The sequence below is a fragment of the Ornithodoros turicata genome, unplaced genomic scaffold (assembly GCF_037126465.1).
Source record: "Ornithodoros turicata isolate Travis unplaced genomic scaffold, ASM3712646v1 Chromosome13, whole genome shotgun sequence".
In the NCBI taxonomy this organism is placed as follows: Eukaryota; Metazoa; Arthropoda; class Arachnida; order Ixodida; family Argasidae; genus Ornithodoros; species Ornithodoros turicata.
In genome coordinates, this window is record NW_026999307.1 from 2,981,584 (window position 1) to 3,005,588 (window position 24,005).

Genomic DNA, 24,005 nt, shown 5'->3' on the forward strand with positions numbered 1-24,005 from the left:
AGGTATCTGCAGACTCCAAGACGATCCAGCATGAGCGATGAACTTTTGAAAACAAGTGCGAGCACATTTCTTAACTTAAGCTCCTATTTTATGTGACTCCAGGATAGTGCCATGTCACAGATTACACTGTTTGTAACCGTAAGATGTTTACAATAAATCCCGATTACTCCCCGAATTCCATCAGATAGTATTTTTTTTCCAACCCGAATTTGCATGAATTTTTGACATGAAGTTATTTATCCGATTTTTACCCCCAAATTTGAAATAAAATAAAACCCGAAACCTTCAGGGTCTATAAATGGTACGCAAATATTTATATTGGTGTACCATTTATTACAATGACTATAAAAAAAGGTGCTGCGCATCACTGCATAGGCCTCACTGGTCAGTGGGACATTGTCCCACATTCTGTACAACAATCCGTGGGTCAGTGGGACACGTGTCCCCTTTTTCCTTGGCATCCGCTGCTTTCAAATTCGACGAATTTCAATAATTCATATGTAATGGCATGTGGAGTAGAGTCAATATACATTGAGCACGATTTGTCTCCTTTCGTCTCACAAAGGGTTAAATTGCCTCATCTTTCGCTCATCTTTATGTATTAACCCACCTTGCATTGGGCATTCTAAACGTTGCTTGTTTTGCAACTTCGCAAATTTTAGTGCACAAAAACAGTTCAGGACATACCTTGCTATGTATTCTCTTGCCACGCTTACCTTACACCTTGCTTTCCACTGCCCATTATTTCTTGCTGAGCCACACGAACCATTGCTACGGCGCTTGATGTGTAGGAATGGCCATGAACGAAAGTCTCATAATGTTCAGAGTATCCAAAGCTTCCTCTCAGTGGACTTACTGAAAAGGATCGGGAGAAGTGAGTCGGCAAAGTATCATGCTGATTGAAGGGCATGAGTTATTACCATGATTGTGCAAGTAGCCTCCAGAAAGTAATTTTATTACAATAAGGTACAATATCTGTGCACTTCCATCACAGTGGTATGGTAAAAGCATATAATATAGGCTTATCTACGATAAGCCTCATGTGGACGGGAAAACTTTTTTGTGGTGTGAAGGGTGAAACCAGAGAGATCAAGCAAGTGGAGAGACAGCGTGGAGGATCAACCAACAGAAGACACTCAAAGAAATTGGGGGTACAGTCAGCATTCCTGACGGGCGTCATGCCGTGTCTACACCTTAATGGACGGAGCATAACTAATAAGTCAGAACACGTAGAAGTCGTGATCTTAGAATATTCTCCCGATATAATTGTCATAATGGAAATTTGGCTAACAGAAAATGAAGAGAGCGCCGATATTTTTCCTTTAAATTATAAAATGGTCCACAGGGATAGAAGATAATAGAGGGGATGGAGTGGCCATCCTTGTAAATGATAAATTCCAAGTTTCCCAGCTACCTGATGTTACACGGTATCCGTGCGAGCGACTTTCTGAGGCAAGATCTGGGTGCACGTGATCGACGTCACATCTACTTGCGTATTTCTCCACCGCCAGGAGATTCTGTCCGCGCTCCACAGAATTCTTGGTTTTTCCGCGTAGAAACATGAAGTCTTTCTAACAAACTGACCAGTTCTACGACCTGTTCGCTGCAGTAGAAACCAATGTGTCTCTTTGGAAGCTGTACAATGAGGAGTACAAGAATGTCAATCTAAAATGTAGAATATGGGAAAAGATAGCTAAGCAAACTTCAGGATAAACACGGTGGCAGCGTCACAGCAGATAAGTAGCCTTGTCTACCTTTTCACTGTTGCAAAAACATACACAGTGTCATGCTCTAAACTCTGAAACTGTCTCTACCTGGTGGAATATATATTACCTGTAACTGCCCTTATTGTAAAATCCAGAGAGAGCATTGCCACTCAGTTCCAGCATGTAAATATAAACGTCGATGGTAGCGCAGCATTATCAAGTGATATGTTTTCTTTATATGACGTGAGATGTTTCGCCATCAAGCGAAAACAATACAATGATGAGAGAAAGAAAAAGATAGCGCTCAGGAGCAGACAGGGAGCAATGGTATATGATGTGGGCAAGTGGAAATACCTTGAGACCCTGTGTTTCCTAGATAGCCGCTGTCCTGATGTCACACACCATGTCCTCGGTCTACAGCAGGTAGCGAGAATAGACAGAGCAAGGTGTAGCCTCAACCATTCTGGTTACTGTTGCGGTCGCATATAATGATTATCAGAATTTCAATTAGATGTGTACTCTGTGTGGGGAGTGGTAAAAGCTCCTCAGGCAAACTCTATTATTGCTTTTTAGGCTGACGCTGTAGCTCTGGTTGTGGGTACAGAGAGTGAGGCATCTATTCAAGGAGATGGAGAGCAGGTACACTACACAGCACAGCTTTCAGCACAAAACAAGTGGTGCCCACGGAATCACGCACAGGGGAGCCTGACATTGCACCATTTTCATCCAGGCCGGCAACTTCTATGCCAAGGAGACAGAGACAGAGACCGAAAGATGCCTCCGAGCAGAGTGAAAGGGTTGGTGCACTGTCCCATATAGCCGATGCACTTGCACAGGAACCACCAACAACAACTTTAAGTACACAACCAGAGCACAAGAGCCAGCACAAGAGCCAGCACAAGAGCCAGCACAAGAGCCAGCACAAGAGCCAGCACAAGAGCTAGCACAAGAGCCAGCACAAGAACTTGTTGAGCACTTGTTGAGCACAAGAACCCGATGAATGCACAACATTTGGCAAACTTATAGAGTGTCGCTTGCGAAAGCTGCCTAGAAACCTGCAGAGCTAGTTCAAAGTACAGGTCGTTAGCTTTGTTAATTATGTCGAACAAGAACTTGAGAGAAATAATGTGTAGTCATGTAGTCGTCACGCGCCCGACCAAGTTGCTCATGCGAATACCCAGTTAGTGGTATAGAACGTCGTTTCTGTAAGGTATTTTCCCGGGACAATACATGTATTATTGTTGGTGCTCTTTACCGTCCTCCCACCTTTCAACAGAATTAATTTGAAGAACTGAATGAGCATATATGCGTGTCAACATTAATTACCAGCACTGCAGGGTATTGATCACTGGTGATTTTAATCTTTTTTAATCAATCAACTGGAATGCACTGATAGAGGGTAAAACTGATGTTGCACTAAGTAAATCATTATTGGATGCTTCTTTCATGCACAACCTGACTCAAGTTGTTAGACAAGGCACAAGAGCTGCCCTAGGTAGGCATAGGGCAATATTGCACCTGATGTCTGTTAATCATTTGTTCCCAGAGTCGTCTTTCTCATATGAAGTCGTCAAGGGTATTTCTGATCACGATGTGATCCACCTTAGTTGTGTTCTTCCTACCTTAAGTATGCAAGGGCCTTGTCATGCCTCGGTTTTAAATTTTAATTGGACGAATGATGTCTCTGCTCTAGATTCGTTTGAGGATAGTTACCAAGAATTTGAGGCATTGTGTTAAACAAGTTCGGCAACACTAGGTCAATTTTCTAGAATATTTACATCAATCATTATGACAGCAGAGTTCAGGTTTATTCCTACAGACGTAAAGTGATGCAGAAGAAAAATCCTTTAATCACAGAAGACATCATTGACCTAAAGAGGACCTTACAGCGCCAGAACAAAGTTTTTAGAGAAAGCCCTAATTGTAAAATTCAGAAAAAAAATTGCACAAATGTCCAGTAGACTTCGATCTCAAATTTCATTAGCCAAAAGTAATTTCTATAGCTTCACTCTTCCATCATTCATTAAAATTCAGAGCAGGAAAATTCTGGAGATATCTTACTACCCGTAAGTGTAAGGACCTTACAATATTATTAAACAACTGCCACATAAGTGACAAAACTCAGGTGGCATCCATCTTAAATGATTTTTTGCAGTCTATGTACACGCGGGAAAGGGACAATAGTCCAGTGATTCTCCCCAGATTTAATCTTCCAGATTTGCCAAAGCTGAAGATTTCGCAGGAGGCCGTTTTCAATGTCTCGTGTAAAATCTAGATGGTAAGAAGGCATCTGGTCCTGACGGAATTCCGACTACGTTTCTTATACGATATGCAGAGTGGTGTTCACAGTACTTGATGAGGATTTTTTGAAACGTCCCTAAGCCTAGCTGAGGTGCCAAGCGATTGGAAGTGCCCGTCAGTAATACCTGTCTACAAAAAGGGTAAACAGTAGGAGGAATTCTTAAACTACATATGAGCCTGCATCGCTCACAAGCGTTTCCTGGAAGGTCCTAGAGCATATCATCGTTAGTCATCTAACTAATTATATTAAGAATGCAGGGCTACTGAAGCAGGGCTCGAAACTGTTATCTCTTGGGGTTCGGTTCAAGTTCCGGTTCAAGGTGATCGGTTCAGTTCGGGTTCAGCGCAACCAAGGTAACGGTCTACGTGTGCTGTGCTAAGCAGTGTACCACATGTGAGAGGTAACATCAGGTTCCGGCGATGGCTTGCTCCTCCTTCCTTCCTCTTACTCTCTCGCCTCTACACTTCATAAGAACAGTGCTTGACAAAAGTTTACGGAACACACTCCAGAGCATTCCTACCTCACAGTGACACGCTAGCAGCGAACGGTACCATACAGACTTGCAAACAGGTGACTGGGTTGCCTAGACACATGTCTGTAAGTCCGTGCGGTCACATTCGTTGCTATTCGTTGCCTGCGAAGGGAAAACACCGGAGCGTGTTCCGTGAACTTTTGTCCAGCACTGTACAAAGTTGCGCTACCGAGGAGCGGACAATCCTAACGCGTGCACAGGTCACGTGGCACGAATTTCTCGCTTCGGGGTCTTGGATCTTTCCCTCTTCATCAGAGCGCTTCTCACTGGAGAAGTTTGGATGCGCAGGAACTTTGAAGAGGACTAAAAGTACTGTCGACTGGTGCAAAGACGACGTCGCTCGGTGATGTCGTTCCCGAGACACGGCTGTTTGAAAAAGGACTATTTTTCGTCATTTTCGCGATACTGCCTGCTACCATGCCTCAGAAAAAACGAGTTTGGGGGCACTTTGAGGTGGATTTGAGCAAAAATACTTTGGGATCATATACAAGACAGATTTTTGGCACCAAAAATGTTATTTCCAGAAAATCCGTTTTTCTGTCATTTTTCGCGAGTTCATCCTCGCGTACCCCCTTAAACAAAATCAGCCAGTATATATTTTCTAGGTCCATGTAATTTTTGTAGTAATACATTTGTATTGTGTTACTATTACAGCTTACCATTTCGTTCCACGTTGTATTTGTTACGTGGTTCATGTATAGGTATCAAAGATCGATATCTTTTTCTTTGTATATTTAGCATGTGAACAGTGCTTGTATTTTGTTTTCTTCATTGCCCACTGCCATTGAGGGACCTGGAGCCTCGTCAAGCTGCATCCAGCAGCTTTTTGCTCCGGTGTCCCACATTGTACATGCAATGTAAATAAATGAAATGAAATGAAGTGGGGGTCACACCGGTGACCCATTCTGAATAGGAAACACTGATCCTGCCCATCATGGAGCAAGATTGCACAGTAAGGATATGCGGCGGCTTCGAAGTTACTCTAAACTAGGGTTTCTGGTAGGGGTGCGCGAATCCGAATATTTTAAGTCGAATCGAATCGAATGGGGGAAAAAATTCCGAATATCAAATATTCGTGCAAAATTTACAATATGTGACTTTCGCACTAAAAGTTTCCATTTTGTAGCCCATGGTCCTAGTGTAATTTTTCTGGAATTAACTGTCACAAGAGAGACATGCAATTCTTCTGTTTAAAGATTCTACTCTTTAATTTTACATGAGAGTGCTTCCTGCTTTTCAGGTGAGCCTACACTGACTGGAGTGGTTACCTTCATTTAAAAATTTTATGCTAGGCAGTAGCATGTTATACGGATGAGGCTGCAATTGTTTCGGACAACCACAGGCTATTTGTGAAACAAACGAATTGGCATCCTGCCTCAGCTTTCCCATGAATACCTTTTAGTTTCTTTGCACTCGCCCTAGCAAGTTGCACTACTAAAATTTTAGACGTAAAGGACATGTTGAAGACAACCTTCTTGTTCATGGGCTGTAGTCATTATTCAAGAGTCCTAACTTTTTAAAGGCAACCTCACAGACATCAAATCAAAGTCCCTCGTCGACACGGCTAAACTGCATGTGACAGTGGCACCACCCCTTCCACAGACGATGTCTACAAAACTAACTTTGGATAACGTTATCTTAAACTATACACCGTCCCACCTGTGTTGGTTCTGCAGCAAGGGCAATTTCGTAAAGCAGGCTTCACCTCATGCATGGAAGCATCAGGTGAAGCCCACTTTCGGGTTCATATTCGTGGAATAGTCGAATATTCGAAAAATCGAATATTGGATATTCGATTCGCGAATCGAATAGTTCGAGCGTTTGATATTAGATTCGAATTCGAGTATTCGCACACCACTAGTTTCTGGGTTTCCCGAATTGTGGGGAAAATCAACGACAAACTGAATTACAGGAGAACAAGATTGAATTGGCTCATAACATAATGAAATAGCAGGATAACTTCTATCTGCCACTTATCTTTGTCCTATCTCGTAGTACCTCAAGAAATACAAACACCGAAAACCAAACAATATCGTCTTCCACAGATTGAGAGCATGCTTGCGCCACCTTAGTGGAGCAAAGTGCTTGTTGAAGTTAGACTTACGCGACACATGCCAGCAGGTCCTACTTGACAGACTCACACAGAATCACGGCAGGAATCACACATCGAGGCTTGTGCAGCTACAAGCGTCAACCCCAGTGGTTCTCAGCCATGCGTGTGTCGGGGACCTCTACTGGGCTTGAGGAATTGATGGAGGATCCCTTCAGTGTGCCTGGGGGGGGATTCGTGAATTGATTAGAAACGTGAATACAACAAATTGTCAATGTCAAATGTGATTATTGGTACATACAAGGAAAATTCGTCAGACAATGCGCGTTAGTTGCGCGCGCTACCAGTCTTTACAAACCCCAAAGGGTCCGCAGACCCCCATTTGAGAATCATTGGTCATTTCAAGAATCGATTTCAGCTGTACGAAATGGCAAATAATACTGCACTGACAAGATAGCCATTTTCAGCACTGGGGCATGGAAAGAATGCATGCGATGGCATTGGAGGAGTCATTAAACATGCCGCAACGATTCATATCCTGCGTTCACTGGTGATTAAAAATGCAGCCGACTGGGTGTGCGTCTTGTTAGCGAAGCTGCACAGGGTATCTCTCCTTCACCTGCCAGGCAACTATGTAGAGAAGTTCAGAAGGCCCAAAGAAAATCAATGAAAACCTGTAAGACCTGTGAGAGGGCTCTATTCGTCTTTACTACGTGGAAAATCTGACAAGAATCTGCCATTAAAAGTAACATTAACGAAAGAGGCTCCTACAACAGCCTAAAGCAGTTCATAACACGAGCACTCGCATCAGCCCGGAATGCTCTGCATAACTTATGCTACCTTCTTACCTGATCTTCTTCGCTGACAAGTTGTTTTTATTCTGCATACTGTAAATATGCTTCGATATGATCACCATAGACAAATGTACCTCTTACGACGACGCAAAAGTATTCTAATGCATTCTGTTCTTCATGGGCTCCCAGCACTTGCGATGCATGTGTGTCATCCCACAAAATATGTAAGCATGTTTGGTTGCTCCACAAGCTACATTCAGCGATTACAACAGTGTTATGAATGCAGATACTCCCCACTGCTTCAAATGATAGCAATTACTTTTCATGTGAAAACAGAACTTGGAAGACCCTCTGAAAGATTCCATTTTGCAACAAGTGGGACACGGTGCCACCACTTGGCCAGCAAAAAATTCACGGTGCACCTATCGATCAAGTCCGAATTTTGATTTTTCTTCTGTCATAGTCTAAGGGACTACCTACAACATATAAAATTTTTTAGCAGTCCCGGAGAAAAACATAGTGTGTGTTCCAAAGCCGAGCAGCGTCGCTATGAAGTAAGGAAATAAGGAAGTAATAAGTAGTAATTATTTTTTTCATTTTTCATTTATTGGAACATTTGTAAAAACATGTACATCACAGGGTGGCCAAAAAGCAGCAAAAAAGCTGCTTGACTAGGGCACGACCCTTTATCACTCATCATTGATAGTTATATCAAAATCTAGCCGTAGAAAAACATATAAAGGAACATATACCCGAAATGCATGCACTGCACATTGGAAACAAATCAGCATAATCAGCTACACAATGCACCACGTATGCTTAGTGTCCTTAGGAAGGACAATGACACATCATTAACGTGCAAATTCAGTGCGGAAAACCTGTTTAGTATATGTGGAAGGCTATAGGTTAGCGACTGGCGTCCGTAATCTGTCCTCAACTTAGGAATCTTCCATCTTGCAGTGTGGCGCGTACGCTCGGTGAAAGATTTAAGTGAAAAAAGCGATAGAAAAAAGGTATTATTTTGTTTTACAGCAGTTACATAGGTTTTTAACAAAAAGTAACTATACAGGTTTGTTGCCTTGATGATGTTAAGTGTAATGAACAGTTCGTCAGTGTGACTGTCGAAAGGTACATCAGCTATAATTCTAACAGTGCGCTTTTAATTATATTATACTAAGTAATATTTAATATATTAATATTAATATATTTAATATTTAAGTAGTAAGGAAATAATAAAAATTTATAATTGCCATTAAGATGGCTATGGCAGGAGCAGGCTTACAAAGACAGTAAAAACTCACCCAAACAAAGTTCCCTAACTCGACCATCAATAGAATTCCAGTCGGTAATGTTTAGGGCGTGTACACTGCAAAGGGACGAGGGTCCTGCAAAAGTTAAATACGCATAAGTCCTCAAGGTAAATCTATTTGTTTACTAACAAACAAAAACTTCACCTGTCCCAGGAATCTTCGTCTACTAAGAGTAACCAAACTCAATGAGTCAAGTGCCAAAAGGTGGTGAAAAATATCGACCATAGCACATCAAAATAAATCTGACCACCTTGGCCTGGACCGACTCCAGAACAGCTGAATAATTTGTTGGTAATATGACAACATTCATGTGATCCCTTCAAAAGTATCTGCAGCGAGCTGTTACTGTAAAAGCCATTACAGTAGAACCTCGTTAATTCGAAGTGATCTGGACGGCGGAAAAAATTCTAATTAAAGGGGCGTTTGAATTAAGCGAGATCGAATTAACCAGGTTTTACTGTAGTTTTAAGTAGGGCTGTGCGAGTACTGGAAACTTTGAGTTCAGTCAATCTCATACTCGACTCGACAAATGATGGCTCACCAACTTTTGAGTACTTGATATTGTTTCCAGCTCACGTTAGACCCACTATGTAACAGCCACAGCCAATCTGATGGCTAGCAGACGATTGTCTGCTTGTAAAGCTGGCGCTGCAATCTGACTAGGACGTGTCATAATTATCGAAACTATTACACACAAAATCTTCCAGTTAAACAAAATTAGTCTCTCTTAGGCGTGAATATGAAAGACTGCCGCGTTTAAAAATCCCACAAGTGCATGAGCATCCACGTTCAAGTTTCGTATCAGTTTCTCCAGCAGTGGTCTGTAGCACCACTACCCCTAGCGGTGGCTGGGCACAACAGCAGAAAAGCTGCCACACTGACACTGGTGCAGGCTAGTGACAATGGTGGTGACAATCGGGATGCTCAGGGAGCCTAGTTTTCGTAGCTAACTCTATAATTGTGTAGAGTTTCATTGTCACGATTGTTTTGTTCGTTTATACTGTAAAAATTCATCATACCACACCTCCGGACGTTTATGCGGTAAGCAGGAAACACCAAAACATGCTTATGGTAACCTAGAATGGGATGTATGCTGAGCGAAGGGTGAAGTCGGGTCGGGATGACGGGTCCTCTGACAGGTGGCAACCATGGGCTGCTTACGCTGTCGTTTTCAGCGCCCTCTCCGTCACGCGATATCGTACGTGAACAGCATCTGAGCGCGCTCCACAGTACAGCGCATGAGAAAAATACAGTCAAACCTCGCTTTACGAACACCCTTCGTTTCTCAGAAAATCGTTCGTAAATCGAGGTCTGAGGTGTGCAGTGCACAAATACCTCACAAAACCATGGGAAATTGATTTGAATAAGTTTTATTTTTGAAAATACTGCGTAATTGTGCTTTGCAGCATACTTTCTGCAGGGTCTATCCTGCTTAGAAGAGATGACAGAAGTCTGACACTTGACCCATCCACCCGGTCCTCAAAGTACCGTATCGCGCTCTCGATGTGATTCCACGCTGATCCAGCTGTCACAGGTTCTCCGACAGCAGGCTGATGCTCTTCATTTTCACTGTGTTCACTGTCTGTGTTCACAGTGCCTGACAACCGCACCAAAGTATCATCATTAAGCGGCTCATATATATCGTCACAGTCAGTGTAGGAAATGCACTCCTCTGCGGCCGAGTCCGGAAGTGATGGGTCCAAGATACGCATCTGCCTTTGTAATTCTGCTAAGGGCAGGTCGTCGTCTGAGAACGAGCCGTCGTCGTCACATGCTGCACTGGGAAGGATTCCAGTATGTCTCCACCAGTTCCTGATCGTCAATTCTGAGACAGAAGCCCAGACTTGGCTGAACGTCCTTATGCACCAGCGGACACCCACCGTCTGCTCTTCCCCAGCCTCAGCAAGGGCTATGTAGTGGCGCATAAGTTCCCTCTGGTATGCAACCTTAGATGCTCTGATGATGCCGGCATCTAGAGGTTGAATCTTGGAGGTTGTATTGGCTGGAAGGTACTCCACCCGAAGATTCGTAAACGTCTCGCTGCGAAGCTTGTGGCACCCTTCGTTGTCTACAAGGAGTATCGCTGCCTCTTTTCTCGTTGCAGCCGACTGTTGAATTGCCGTAGTGTGTCCACAAAAATATCGGACGTCATCCAAGCCTTCCTGTTTGCGTGGTAGTGACAGTAAATTTCTGGAGAAAACTTCTTTCCGAAGTCCCGCGTCACTTTTGCTATGGCCACTGGCTTGCACTTATCTGTCCCGGAGGCGTTGGATAAAAGACCAACAGTGAGTTTTGCTTTGCTGCGTTTAGTACCAGAAACAGGGTTGGCGGCTAATGTCCTGGTGGGACAGAGCTTGTAAAACAACGCCGTCTCATCGAAGTTGTAGATGTCTTCAGGGCTGTAGTCTTGGAGAATTGTCTGAAATCTTCTCCTCCCATCAGCTACTGTAGTCGGGTCAACGCCGCCGTGGAGCCGTTGGGAAGATAGCTTATGACACCCTTTACACCGCATTAGCCAGCCGTTTGAATAATGAAAGTCAGAAGGCACGCATAAAACACACGAAAACTACATAAGCACCAAGACGGAGACAAAAACGAAACCCATGGAGCAAAGAATAAGTGCATGTACAAGCGGCGAAAACATGAAAGCATGCCTCAAGGTCGCGGTAGCAAAAGAATTGGCTATGACGAAGTCCGATGAGCTCAAAGTGCTACAGAGGGAAACTCCATCTCCAACAGACCTACATCAGGTTCGTCCTATGGTGTCACTTTCGACAACAGGATTGCATCGTGCTCAACACAAGCCTCCACGGAAGGACACAGCTCTACAAGACACCACAACGGTTCCAAGATTTGAACAGCGTCATTGTTCAAGGTGTGGTGGAAGTGGACATACAAGCACGAACTGTCGATTTCAAACAGAAAAGTGTTACCGCTGGGGGGAAATAGGACACACCAAAAGTATGTGTAAGTCGCACATTGAGAGATGTCCACTCAAAATAGATTAGGGTTAGTTCTGTCAAACCTATCGGAACAACTGTCAGAGCCTTGGAAGGTTGAGCTCCAAATTGATGGCAAGCCGATAACCATGGAGATAGATGCAGGTGCGGGGGTAAGCCTGATATCGGGAAAACAACTACCGGAAGTTGTTCCCGTAAAAAAAGTGCGTGGAAAGCACTGTGGTGTTAGTGACATACACAGGTCAGAAAGTAAATGTAAAAGGATCAATTAAGGTACAGCTTATTCACAATGGACAAAGTAAAGTCCTACCACTACAGGTGGTGGAAGGGAGAGGTCAGTCTCAACTAACAACATTGTTAGGCAGAGATTGGCTATTAGTTCCGAGAAACAACTGGTCCAGCATTGCACAAATAAGGTGTCAACAGGCAGCCATAGAGAAACTACGGAATAAGTATCCGAATGTTTTCGGAGAGGTCAAAACGTTAGACCATTTCCAGGCTAAACTGGTTCTGAAGCAGAATGTAGAACCTGTGTTCTGCAGACATCGGGCAATTTCCTATGCACTTAGGGAGAAGGTTGAGCACGAATTGAATCAAATGGTCAAAGATGGCATTTTGAAACCAGTAGCCACAAGTGAGTGGGCTACTCCGCTGGTGATCATGCCTAAGCCCGAAGGAGAATTAAGAATATGCGGGGATTATCACGTAACTATAAACCTGAATCTCGTGACAGAGCATTATCCTTTGCCAGTACCAGATGACCTGTTTGCAAATATGGCAGGTTGCAAAGTGTGTACAGCGTTGGACTTAAAAGCTTCTTATTTGCAGTTATTACTGGAAAAAGAATCTTGTCATAACACGCATCTCTGGCTTTTTCAATTCACACGTTTACCGTACGGGGTTAGTAGTGCTCCGGCCATTTCCAATCAGTCACGGAAAAGGTACTAAAAGGGCTTGAAGGAGTCTCGTGTTATCTGGACGATGTGTTGATAGGGGGTCGAAGTCACAAGGAGTTAATTGGAAGAGCCAAGAGCGTCCTGGAAAGATTTTGTAAGTTCCACTTGACTATTAAGAATGATAAATGCCTGTTTTTTGTGCCTTCTGTCAAGTACTTGGGTCAGGTGATCTCAAAAACGGGACTACAACCATGTAGTGATAAGATTGAAGCAGTTGTAAAGGCCCGAAAGCCAAGAAATGTGTCCAAGCTTAAGAGCTTCTTGGGTTTGATAAACTTTCATGGAAAATTCCTTCCTAACCTGTCTAGAGTGTTGTATCCCTTACATCGGTTGTTAAAAAAGAACGTTGTTTGGAAATGGACAAACCAATGTGATGAAGCGTTAAACAGGGCAAAACAGTTGCTTTGTAGTGCTGAGGTATTGACTTCGTACGATGTGCATAAGCCTCTGCGATTAACAGTGTGACGCAGCAGGATATGGACTGGGGGCTGTGCTTTCACAAGAAGTCGAGCCTAAGATATTCAGGTCGGTTGTGTACGCATCCCGAAGCCTCTCAATAGCGGAGCAACATTATTCACAGTTTGAAAACGAAGGGCTGGCACTGATATTTGGAGTGAAGGAATTTCACAAGTATATGTGTGGAAGAGAGTTTCCACTCTTAACGGATCACTACCCTTTAGTGCCACTGCTTGGCCTCAAACAAACTCCAACTGGGGTAGCAACAGCGAAAATCCGGCGTTAGAGACTGATTTTAGCTGAATAAAACTTTGAAATTGACTATAGCAAGGGAGCTGTCACCCAGGACGCTGACGCGGTCTCACGTCTTCCTCTGGAAAGTACGACCGCCGAAGAAAGTAATTTATTTTACTTTTCACCAGTTGAAGAATCTCCGCTTAACAATCAAGAGGTTCAAAAAGAAACGCAAAAAGACGGAAAGCTACGAAAAATTATATTCATGATAAACCATGGCTGGCCACAGAAAGTTCCCAAAGAATTGAAACTGTGGTGGACACACAAAGAAGCACTGACCATAGACAGCAACTGCCTTGTTTGGGGAACAAGGCTTGTGATTCCCAGAACTTTGAGAAACAAAGTATTGAAGTTATTACATAAGGAGCACCCAGGGATTTGTAGAATGAAAATGTTGGCCAGACACCATGTCTGGTGGCCGAACATCGACGCAGAAATTGAGAACAATGTCAGAGAATGCGGTGTCTGCCAAACCATTCGAAACGCGGTTGAACTGTTCCGCTGCGGCCTTGGACACTGTGTTCCAGACCATTTCAACCGGTACACCTCGATTTCGCAACGAAGGATGGCGTCAATGTACTGGTTCTCGTAGACAGTTACTCAAAATGGCTAGAGGCCATTCCCATGAAGAGCCCTACCACCACCAACGTGATCGAGCAGTTGAGCATACTCTTCGCACAGCTTGGTCTTCCAGAGACCGTTGTCTCAGATAACGGTCCACAATTCACGAGCGCAGAGTTTAGGCTATTTCTTCGAAATAACGGAATTGATCATAAACTGATACCCCCGTATCACGCTGCCTCTAATGGACTTGCCGAAAGAAATGTACAAACTATAAAACAAGCCTTCCTCAAAGGTGCTCAAGAAAATCGAAGGTGAAGAACTGCGAAGTCCCTGCAACGGCGGATATCAGACTTTGTTTCATTATTAGAACTACGTCTCACAGTTTTACAGGGGAAGAGCCTGGTAAATTATTCTTGGGAAGGAAGCCAAGAACACTGTCACGGCAGCTGCAACCCCAACGGAAGGTAAACCACAACCCACAGCCCGCGCAACGGGAAGGAATGCGCAAGATGAAGACTAGGGCAGATAAGCAGCGAGGAACCAAAAGAACATTCACAGTAGGCGATTTGGTGTGGGTGAAAAATGTGCGTGGCTAAAAACTTATTTTGTCCAAAGGGAGGATCATTCGAGTCATTAGCCCTATCACATCCTTGCTACGCGTACAGGGGTGAGTTTCTTTTGTTCACGCAGACTACGTAAGGCTTCAACATGGCTCATAGAAGGGAGTACCCCAGGTTTCGTCCACGAGGGTAGTATGGCGGAAGAGGTACAAAGAAGGGACTCTCGTTCAGTGACAAACACACGGTTGGACAGTTCGGACTCTGATAGTGAAAGCGCTGATGAAGAACAAGGTTTGGAGTTACCTGAGATTAGCCAGAATGAATCAGAGGGCTACGAAACTTGCCAGGAACAACCGAGGTGTTTAAGCCGAAGTAGTCAATGCCAGAGAAAGGCTCCGCAGAGGCTCGTGTACAGGAAGCTAGGATTACCAAGTTAAAAATCATGTTACCTGTGGTAGCTCATTGACAAGTTGTTGATTCACTTTGTTTGGATTTGTTTGAAAAAAAAAGAGGCTGTCCTACGGGGAAGAAATGTTGCAAGTAAGGATTAGGCCTCCTTTATCATTGCATAGATTGTAAACATGATATGTTTTGTAAGTTGATGTGATAACTGCCAGGTGCACAGTGGCGACACATTCTTTGTATAAAAGGCTTGAGGTGCGTATCAAATGAAGTCTTTTTGTCTGGTTCTTGCATGAGGTACTTCGTGCATCTTTCAGCTCTAAAATGTAACACCCAGCACACAGTTCGTGCTTCTATGTTGAAAATGCACCATTTGAACCACACGGAAAAATAGTCATTTGCCTAGGGATCCGTGATGTAGTGGTGATGAACGACAAGTACCGTATTTTCACGCGTATTAGCCGCGGCTTATGCGCGATTTATTTTTTTCGCGGACGCTCTGCGGCTTATCCGTGGGTGCGGCTTATCTGGTGACTATTTTTCCCTGGTACCTTCCCCATACCCCGGGTTAAACGAAAGGGCCGACAGTTCCTCATGTTTTTCGGAACAGGACCGCCCTGCCAGTGCACGAACAATACCGAACATGGGCGGGTCCACTCCACATTCGAGTGGACTAACCCGTCAATCCACGAAAAACACGCAACAAGGGCACAATCCGATCTTAGTGGTAGAACACTAGAACTGACCTCCTTTGTTATACTTCATGCCAACACCGGAATGTGGACAGGGTTTATGGCCTTCCCCACGGTCTCCTTTGTCGGCAGACGCACAGTAAGGGTTCAATACACCTGTCATCTGGACAAAACGTGGTCAGCTAAGCGTCAGTTCTCATTTGACGAGAGCAGCAGCATTCGTGGACACGGACACGGCAGTTAGAGGTGGGGCATGGCTCCAACGCTGAGGCACAGCCACGACAGCGGCTTCAAACTAAAAGTCGTCAGGGCAGAACAGGGCAGCTGGCAGGGAGTACGGCGCTCACGAGCGTTGAGCGTCTCTGTTGATTTTGTATGTGCATCATTGCTTATCTGCGGTGCGGCTAATACGCGTGAAAATACGGTATTATATCCTGGCCTAACATTCACAGAGATATGCAGGTGTGTGCAGACACGCAGGTTATTGCACTGTTTCAGAATATTGTTTTAGCATATTCAGAAGACGTGCTAGAAAATCCTTAGTAGAAAGCTTCTTTACGACAGTGGCGATGACTGCTATTGACCGCTGCGTGTGACTTTTAACCACAGTGCAACGCCGTAAGCTGCTTCTATAGGCTTTCCTGGTTAACCTGGAATAGTTAGCTTCTGCCCGGTTTCATCAACACCTATTAATTTTCAACTGAGATAAATGTTGCCTTAAACTCGAATTCAAATGTAAAATCTTTTTACCCATGTTCGTGGCGATGCAGCAAGAACTCCTCAACGTTCACCAGCGTTTGGGAGACACGGCTGAGTGTGGTCTCTCAAAGTTGAGGAAGTGTTAAGCGACACTTGCTAAACAAGTTTTATGAAGACCAAAAAAATGATCTCACATCGTGCGTCTAAATGCTTTCTGATGAGTGGTTGCAAGTAACATGTAACTACATGATGAATAATTTAAACATTAGTTGAACTACAAGTCGTCGTAACTGGGTGCACACACCACGCACCCTTGTAGCCACGACCAGTGATTTAGCAAAACCCCCAACACATGCCCCTCAAATGTTTGGCGGCACCCACTAACATTTTTCCTGTGTACTATTATGACAGTGTAAGTGCACCCAAACATTTTGGCAATGCATGTCTTTCACAGCAATCGTTCAACATCCCAGACGAGCTATACATGCACCTGAAAACTAAATAAACCACCACAGAGAAGATCTCGCGCGTCGACTTTTGGCGCAGATGGGCTGCACATCTACAATTAAGCTTTTCAGCCAGCGCGAATCTATGCTGCCGGAAGAGCACGTCGTCAGCTCGCAACAGAAGAGCTTTTGTGAGACACACAAAAATGTGCCTTTCCACGTGGCGCGCACTAGTCCTCCTCAGGTACCTGCGGACGCGGCTGTAGAGTATGTAGCACTGCGCCCATACATCACGTTACAAGCCCATTGGCCTAGACTGTGCACGCGCTCCAATTGGTCGAGAACGCTTTGAAATCGCATTTTGTACGCGCGCGCATCGTCTCGGACGTGTCAGCATTGTTTCGAAATAGCACGGCCGGCGTGTCGTCCTCCTGTGTTCGGTGGTGTCAATCAACAGGACAGTTTGCAGAAATATGTTCGTGGGTTTACTCGTGCGCGAGTCTACGAGTGTTGTGCTGTTTCTGGACACAACTATTATCCCACGAACAATCTATCAATTGCGGTACCGGAATGCTTCATGAGTTGGAGCGTGAAGAACAAGTTCGAGCGCCGTTGGATTTCGAGGGCTGTCAACAAAGACAGGATTACGTGCCACGCAAGTGCTGCATAATGTAAAAGCCCGAAACTAGGGAACACGAAAGGACAGACACAAACACGAAGTCTCAAACACAGCTGAAAATTTTACTTCACATACAAGTATTATATACAACCAGAGGGAAGGGAACAACCAGTTGAGGACAAAGAGGGTCACTTCGGGAGAACAAGAAGTCTGCTCAAGGCCGGACCGAGGATTACGGATGGGTTGCTGACACAGTTCCCACACGAGGTTATGCATAGGGTCTCTCTCAAAAGTCTTCTGTGGGGGTCCAATTCAGAAGCCTTTAAAATTGTTTCATCCAATAGAGGGAAGCAATCTGAGCATTCTTCCAAATGCAGGGCAATTTCGGAGTTTGGGGCTTTATTTTTTTACTTTTAATGAATGCTCTCTCAAACGGTCATTTAAGCAACGCTTTGTCTGGCAAATATAACAGAAACCACAAGCTAGGGGGATCTGATAAACAACATTTGAACAACAGGGGACGAATCTGTTCCAGTGATTCTTACAGGTAACTTCAGGAGCATGATCCTGGTTACCCCCAATACATGTTATTTGGTTCTTTAAATGTTTTGTTAAACACCTTGCTTCCTCGTTTGCCTGAAACTAAGCCTTCTGTTTCCAAACGTGTTGTATTACCTTACTTCCACAAAGTGTCTCACAACTTGTTGGCTGTCACGAAGAAATTTCAAGTCAGCCTTGTTTTCAAGAACAACTTCCGTCTTGATCGCCTAACGCCTTTCGCGAAACCTGAAGTCACCTGTAAGAATCACCGGAACAAATTTGTCCCCTGTTGTTCAAATGTTGTTTATCAGATCCCCCTAGCTTGTGGTTTCTGTTATATTGGCCATACAAAGCATTGCTTAAATGACCGTTTGAGAGAGCATTCATTAAAAGTAAAAAACAAAGCCTCAAACTCTGAAATTGCCAAGCATTTGGAAGAATGCTCAGATTGCTTCCCTCTATGGGATGAAACAATTGTAAAGGCTTCTGAATTGGACCCCCACAGAAGACTTTTGAGAGAGAAAGTATGCATAACCTCTTGTGGGAACTGTGTCAGCAACCCATCCGTAATCCTCAGTCCGGCATTGAGCAGACATCTTGTTCTCCCGAAGAGACCCTTTTTGTCGTCAACTGATTGTTCACTTCCCTCTGGTTGTATATAATACTTGTATGTGAAGTAAAATTTTCAGCTGTGTTTGAGACTTCGTGTTTGTGTCTGTCCTTTCGTGTTCCCTAGTCTCGGGGTTTTACATTATGCATCATCTTCACCAGCTCGCCTGCTTCCTAGCCATTTTTTCATTGACACAAGTGCTATTCGCTTCGCCATAATGGATGCACTGGAGGCAGCGAAAGAAGATGCTCATCATGAAATGGTACGCACTCATACGAGACTGGCTCGGTATTAGGAGTTGAACGGTGTGTTCGTTCTGTTTCATGTTCGAACTTTGTCCCAGTGTGTCAGCAACGCAGTGGGCTTTGTACGCGCAGTGCACCCATGTATCACATCTTTGAATCAGTGCTTTGTATCAAATAAATCTTCATTTTACCCAAAAATCGCTTTAGTTATTTTGAATACAGACTAACGGCGGCAGGCCTGAAATCCAGTAGAAGTCGATGGTAGCCAGGACCCGCCGAAAAGCCAGCCAGACATTGAGGCTCCTGATTGGCCGACTGGTTGTGCATAATATCCACCACTTCGCAATTTCATTGGTTGTGTGCCCAGTGTTGTGTGAATTATCTCAAACTACGGGCTCTATGGGGAGCTGTTGGAGCCTGGCGCGCGCTGCGCAAAAGCTCGTGCAATTCGTCGCCATATTGTCCATGGTCGTGACCATGCGCACCCCATGTATTAGATTAGGGCACAGAGGAGAAGTAAGGAGACCGAACTCGGCTGGAAAACGACGTCCCAATTCCTTGAGTCAATTGTTGGCTGCGGTGCGGCGCTCGCGTTCCCTCCGGTACTAGCTCCGCAAAATCGCCTGCACGGCAATGCACCGTTTGCGCTCGAATACTCTACTAAAAAGCGTTCAAAACGAATGTTTGTTTGATAAGCATAAACAATGGTGTTTCCAGTAACGAGTTAATATTTTCTGGTCAGCTACAATTCTTTTTTTTTTAGTTTCAGCTACCTCGTGTTTGTCTCATAGATGGAAGCTACCTGTCGGATAACAATGGAATCGGAATCAGAAATCGGAAGAAAAAAACAAAACTTTAATACGTAAGACAAACGTCTGACATTGCCAAAGGTGTAGTGTCGAATGCCTCCAACGGAATCCTCTGTCGCTTCTCCCCGGCCGTCTCGCCCGTCACGGGTATCGTGCCCTTCTCTCTCTCGTGCGCGCGTACTTTGACCGCTGCGCTAACACGCTAACGTACCCAAAAGTAAGCAAACGTTGTTCTGAAAAACCACATTTGAATGGTATGGAGGAAAGAGTATGTTAGAAGCTCTGTAATCGAAAGTCGCCGGATGCGATGTTTCCGGAATCGCGCGTTATGTGGTCGTTGCCTAAGCTGGGACTGAGAAAGTTTTATCTCCGCACGTGTCAAGCAGTTAAGAAACCTTTGTGTGTGTAAGTGCAAGGAAGGGCGGGATGCTCTGCTGATGGGACACGGTGGGGTGCCGAAGGTTCTGGCACTTAGTTTCTTATTTCTTGTCATGCATGCCAATCGCTCGGTCTTGGGAACTGCAAAAAGAAAGTCCGGATCTAGTCTCTAATGTATGTGGACGAACACTGACATCTTGAACAACACTGACTTCTACATTATACACTATCGCTTTGGTGTTCAGTTTCAAGTTACTTCAGCACAAGCATGCTGCTCAAAGCGTTGCACCAGGGATTTTACCACCACCACCCCAAAAAACGAACAATATTGCAACACCACCAATATATACCTGCCAGAAAAGCTAAAAAGCCCTAATTCCAGTAGATATGGGATTCACCCCCCCCCCACCACCACCACCCCGGGACACCAAGATGAAAATCGTCTTCGAGATCCCTTCCTTACACAGGAAGTGCATGCACTGAATCCTGTATCACGCGTGTGCAAACCTGCGACAGAAGTGCGTTCTAGTACCTTGGTATTAAATTCGTGTATGGTGGCATGCGAAATGTAACTCTATCCTCTCTATCCCAGCGGATGCATCACAATTAGGACAAAAGGCTCCTGTTTCCCAAAGCGTTGTGCATACGAAGCGACTGGTAGAAACGCGCGAGACAAAGCTTTCGTGCAACAGCTGGAATGCAAATGTGGATTAACTAGCCCAATTACATCATTTCTCTACGCTGCGAGGTGTTCACAGAAACTAACAGTGATCAATGCAAACCATCAATGTACATCTCGTGGTCGTGCGTTGGCAGTGATGTAAATACCCGTACCATCCTGTACGATGTCGGACAACAACCTTTGTGCTTCTTCGGGTGTCGTGTTTTACCTAAAAAAAAAAAGAGAACAGCTCGTTGACTGCAAGAGCACCACGCTTACGGAGACATTTAAGCCTTCAAGCCAACGCGGAGCCCTTTTGACGGCGGCTTCCCCACATTCTAAAATAAAAGCTTCTCGCTTTGTACTAACAAAAACTGTAGGCGAAACATTCATAGAAAGATTGTTCCTTGACACACCCAAGCAAGTTTACTTATCAAAACATTTTTTTCTGCTTGCACTGGACACACAAGTACATCTGAAAGAGTGCACTACAGCAACCTTATTTCAGAGGAGCAAGTACCTGACAGAGCGCGAGCGCTGCGGCCACATGAGCCTCTGTATGCAATAAGGGGATAAGTCGAAAAATCCCAAACCGAGAAAACTGCAAGTGAATATTTGGTAAAGTAATTGCAGATGAGTTTCCTCGAATAACGCAAATGCAAAATGTATAACATATACATGTGTCTACTCTATATGCATGTCCTGTTAGCATCGTTTCTGGGTATGTGACTTAGCAGAAATTGAACAAAATCCAGGAGCATGACATATCCCCTTTTTCTATATAACACCGCACGCACACGGTTTTCGTGCAGGAAAAAACAGTTTTCACGAGTCGGACTTTCATGGTGACGCCAGGACAGGCTAAGTTACCTTTGTGCAGTGCAGCATCCTAGATCGTGATTATCGTGCTGCTAAACGAGGACAATCTTGAAAATAATGTTCAGTATGGCCACCAAAATATGACTTATTAGCATAGTGCAGAGGTTTTTCCGATTACAACGCTCAGTAGCATTGCTGACACGGTCACGTGAGGTAGGAAGAACATGTTTTTCGAGTGGAAGTCGAAGTTGATTCCCACATCGTAGCAAAATTTAAGCTACACCATTTGTGTGCATGTGTAGAAAAGGGGCCTCATCTGACTGTGCATCCCATTGACATGCATGCATTTCCCGTTTCTTATCATCCTATAGTGCGTCAATAAATTGCAATACGGTCCTAAATTTTCTTTGACGTTTACAAAACACACGAGCAGTGTATTTTCTCCTCGGTACGACACCCTAGCAGCAAGCGGAAGCTGGCGAAATCAGGCCAGTTCACTGCCTCAGAGGGGTGGACGACTGCGCTCTTAGCGACACACAGCAGTAGTTTCGGTATGATTACTGTTGTATGTGCCCGCAAAGTGAGTTGGATTTTACTGTTGTGCTCGCCAACAACACGTGATTCAACGACTGTTGAGACAGGGAGCTCGCCACTATCATCGTGATAACAAGGATGAATCATGGTGGCAACACTTTACGGTGTATTGCTTTTATTGGAAGCCATGATACGTAGACAAGAGAAAGAAAGGTATCTTGCAAACAGTTGCTCTATTATGGACGACGCGTGACGAGCTGATAAAAAATTGACGCTGACATTGATAATTGATTGATTGATAAACAACTGACGTGAGTCACGAGTTGTTGACGAGCACAACAGTAAAATCCAACTCACTTTGCGGGCACATACAACAGTAATCATACCAAAACTACCACCGTGTGTCGCTAAGAGCGCAGTCGTCCACCCCTCTGAGGCAGTGAACTGGCCTGATTTCCCAGCTTCCGCTTGCCGCTAGGGTGTCGTACCGAGGAGAATATACACCACTCTCGTGTTCTGTAAATTTTTGTCGGGACCTGTACATAGTGGTATGTAGACGTCATTGCAACAAAAATACTAAAAAGGGGATAATTCGACTTATGCCCTTATTGCATACAGAGGTTCAATTAGACTCGAGGAATCGAGACCACGCTTTCTCAACGGCGGCGCGCAGAGTTCGTTCTTCTTACTTCTCCTCCGTGGATTAGGCGCTAGGCACACCAGTCCTTCTAGCCCGCCATAACATGCACAAATGTGGGGTACTTTATCTTCACCCACCCTGTACTTATTGCTTACTACTCTTCAACACACAATATGAAACATTTCGTTGTACCTGACAGTCTTGACTAGACTCTTGTATTTGCCTTGTATTTGACTATACTTAAACGCTGACTAGAAAAGCTGCAGAACCAGAGTAGCAGCATAAAATATGTCGGGATGATTAGTCTGCAGAATTGGGATCTTGACCAGACGCACCTTTTACGACACGTCGCTGATTCGATCCTATACCACCGTCCCTGCCTTGGGCACCAACCAGCCGCTTCTTTATGACAGCACTAACATCACTTAGCGTCGCTGCTCTGTAGTCAGTCTTGAGGCAGCCTGCAAAACTAGAAGAAACCATTGTGTACAATACAACGCTAAGCAATTGAGTAACTGTTGAACATGAGAGAACTGATGTTCTGAGTAACTGCGCAGCAGTTAGCATGTGCCTACGAGTACAAACGTGTTATGGCATCGCCGCTCAACTTAGTTGAGCACTGCATATTTGGCTTTTATGCACATACACATGTCATGTTTGCGGTTTAATATATACCAGAATGCAAAAATAACTCTCACCGCTTGGCATGCTCGCGAATAGAAGAGTCTCCCGCGCACTCCCGCGCAAGCCGTGGTTGCACATGGTTGCCAACAGAAACTTTTGAAATCGAAACTAAAAACGGTATCATCACGGTCCCGTTGTAACACGCATTGCGGGATGTGCCCTACCGCGCGGCTGCAAAACGCGGCATGATACAATAACCTTGGAATACCTTTATTCCAATCGACTGAATGAAAAAAGGAAATGCTCTAAAAATACCCGCACTGACGCAGTAAATCTTTTTTCGATTTTTTCAAGTCATTTTTTGCAAACCTGCAAACAGAATACGGTTTAAATCGCGTGAAATGTGTTGCCATTTCCGAAAAGAAAGAGCGACTGTGCGTTCTTTTTCATGAATCCCTTCGTGACGGCCACCCGATGTTGGCCAGACGATGCATGTCAAGGCTTTAACGGCATGTCGGCGGGCAAGGTATCGGGGCGTGTTGTGTGGCCAGCGTCCGTTGGCAAACGTGCTGTTAGTGACATTGGCCCACGCTTGTTCCAGGCATTCTTCGCCGATGAAGTCGTTTTCGAACCGACTGCCGATGACCGACCGATCCGAATTCCCATTGGGCAGTCATGAAAATTGGTCAAGTAGACCAATTAGCGACTGTCACTTTAACTTCGGAACCAATGCATTTCAAGCATGTGGCAGTCCCACAATCAACTGAACAGCTGTGAAATATCTTACTTGAAAACAAAGGTGG

At 44.5% G+C, this 24,005-nt stretch overlaps 1 protein-coding gene across 12 annotated transcripts in view; it reads right to left on the minus strand.

The window, feature by feature from the left end:
• LOC135372181 (uncharacterized) overlaps positions 1-23,331 on the minus strand; it is a 51,457-nt gene extending 28,126 nt beyond the window's left edge. For 4 of the 12 annotated variants that reach the window (XM_064605875.1, XM_064605869.1, XM_064605876.1 and 1 more), the window contains exons 1-7: positions 23,277-23,331; positions 22,914-23,047; positions 20,759-20,814; positions 8,686-8,769; positions 6,645-6,813; positions 2,061-2,120; positions 722-855 (exon numbers count right to left, since the gene is read on the minus strand). In XM_064605875.1, the coding sequence (XP_064461945.1) occupies positions 722-769 (48 nt within the window). In that variant the 5' untranslated portion in view covers positions 770-855; positions 2,061-2,120; positions 6,645-6,813; ... (2 more) ...; positions 22,914-23,047; positions 23,277-23,331. Of the gene's footprint in view, positions 1-716; positions 856-2,060; positions 2,121-6,644; positions 6,814-8,685; positions 8,770-20,717; positions 20,815-22,913; positions 23,048-23,276 lie in introns of all 12 variants that reach the window. The other 8 variants (XR_010415858.1, XM_064605877.1, XR_010415857.1 and 5 more) reach the window with 7 other exon arrangements.
• Between the last annotated feature and the right edge of the window lie 674 nt (positions 23,332-24,005).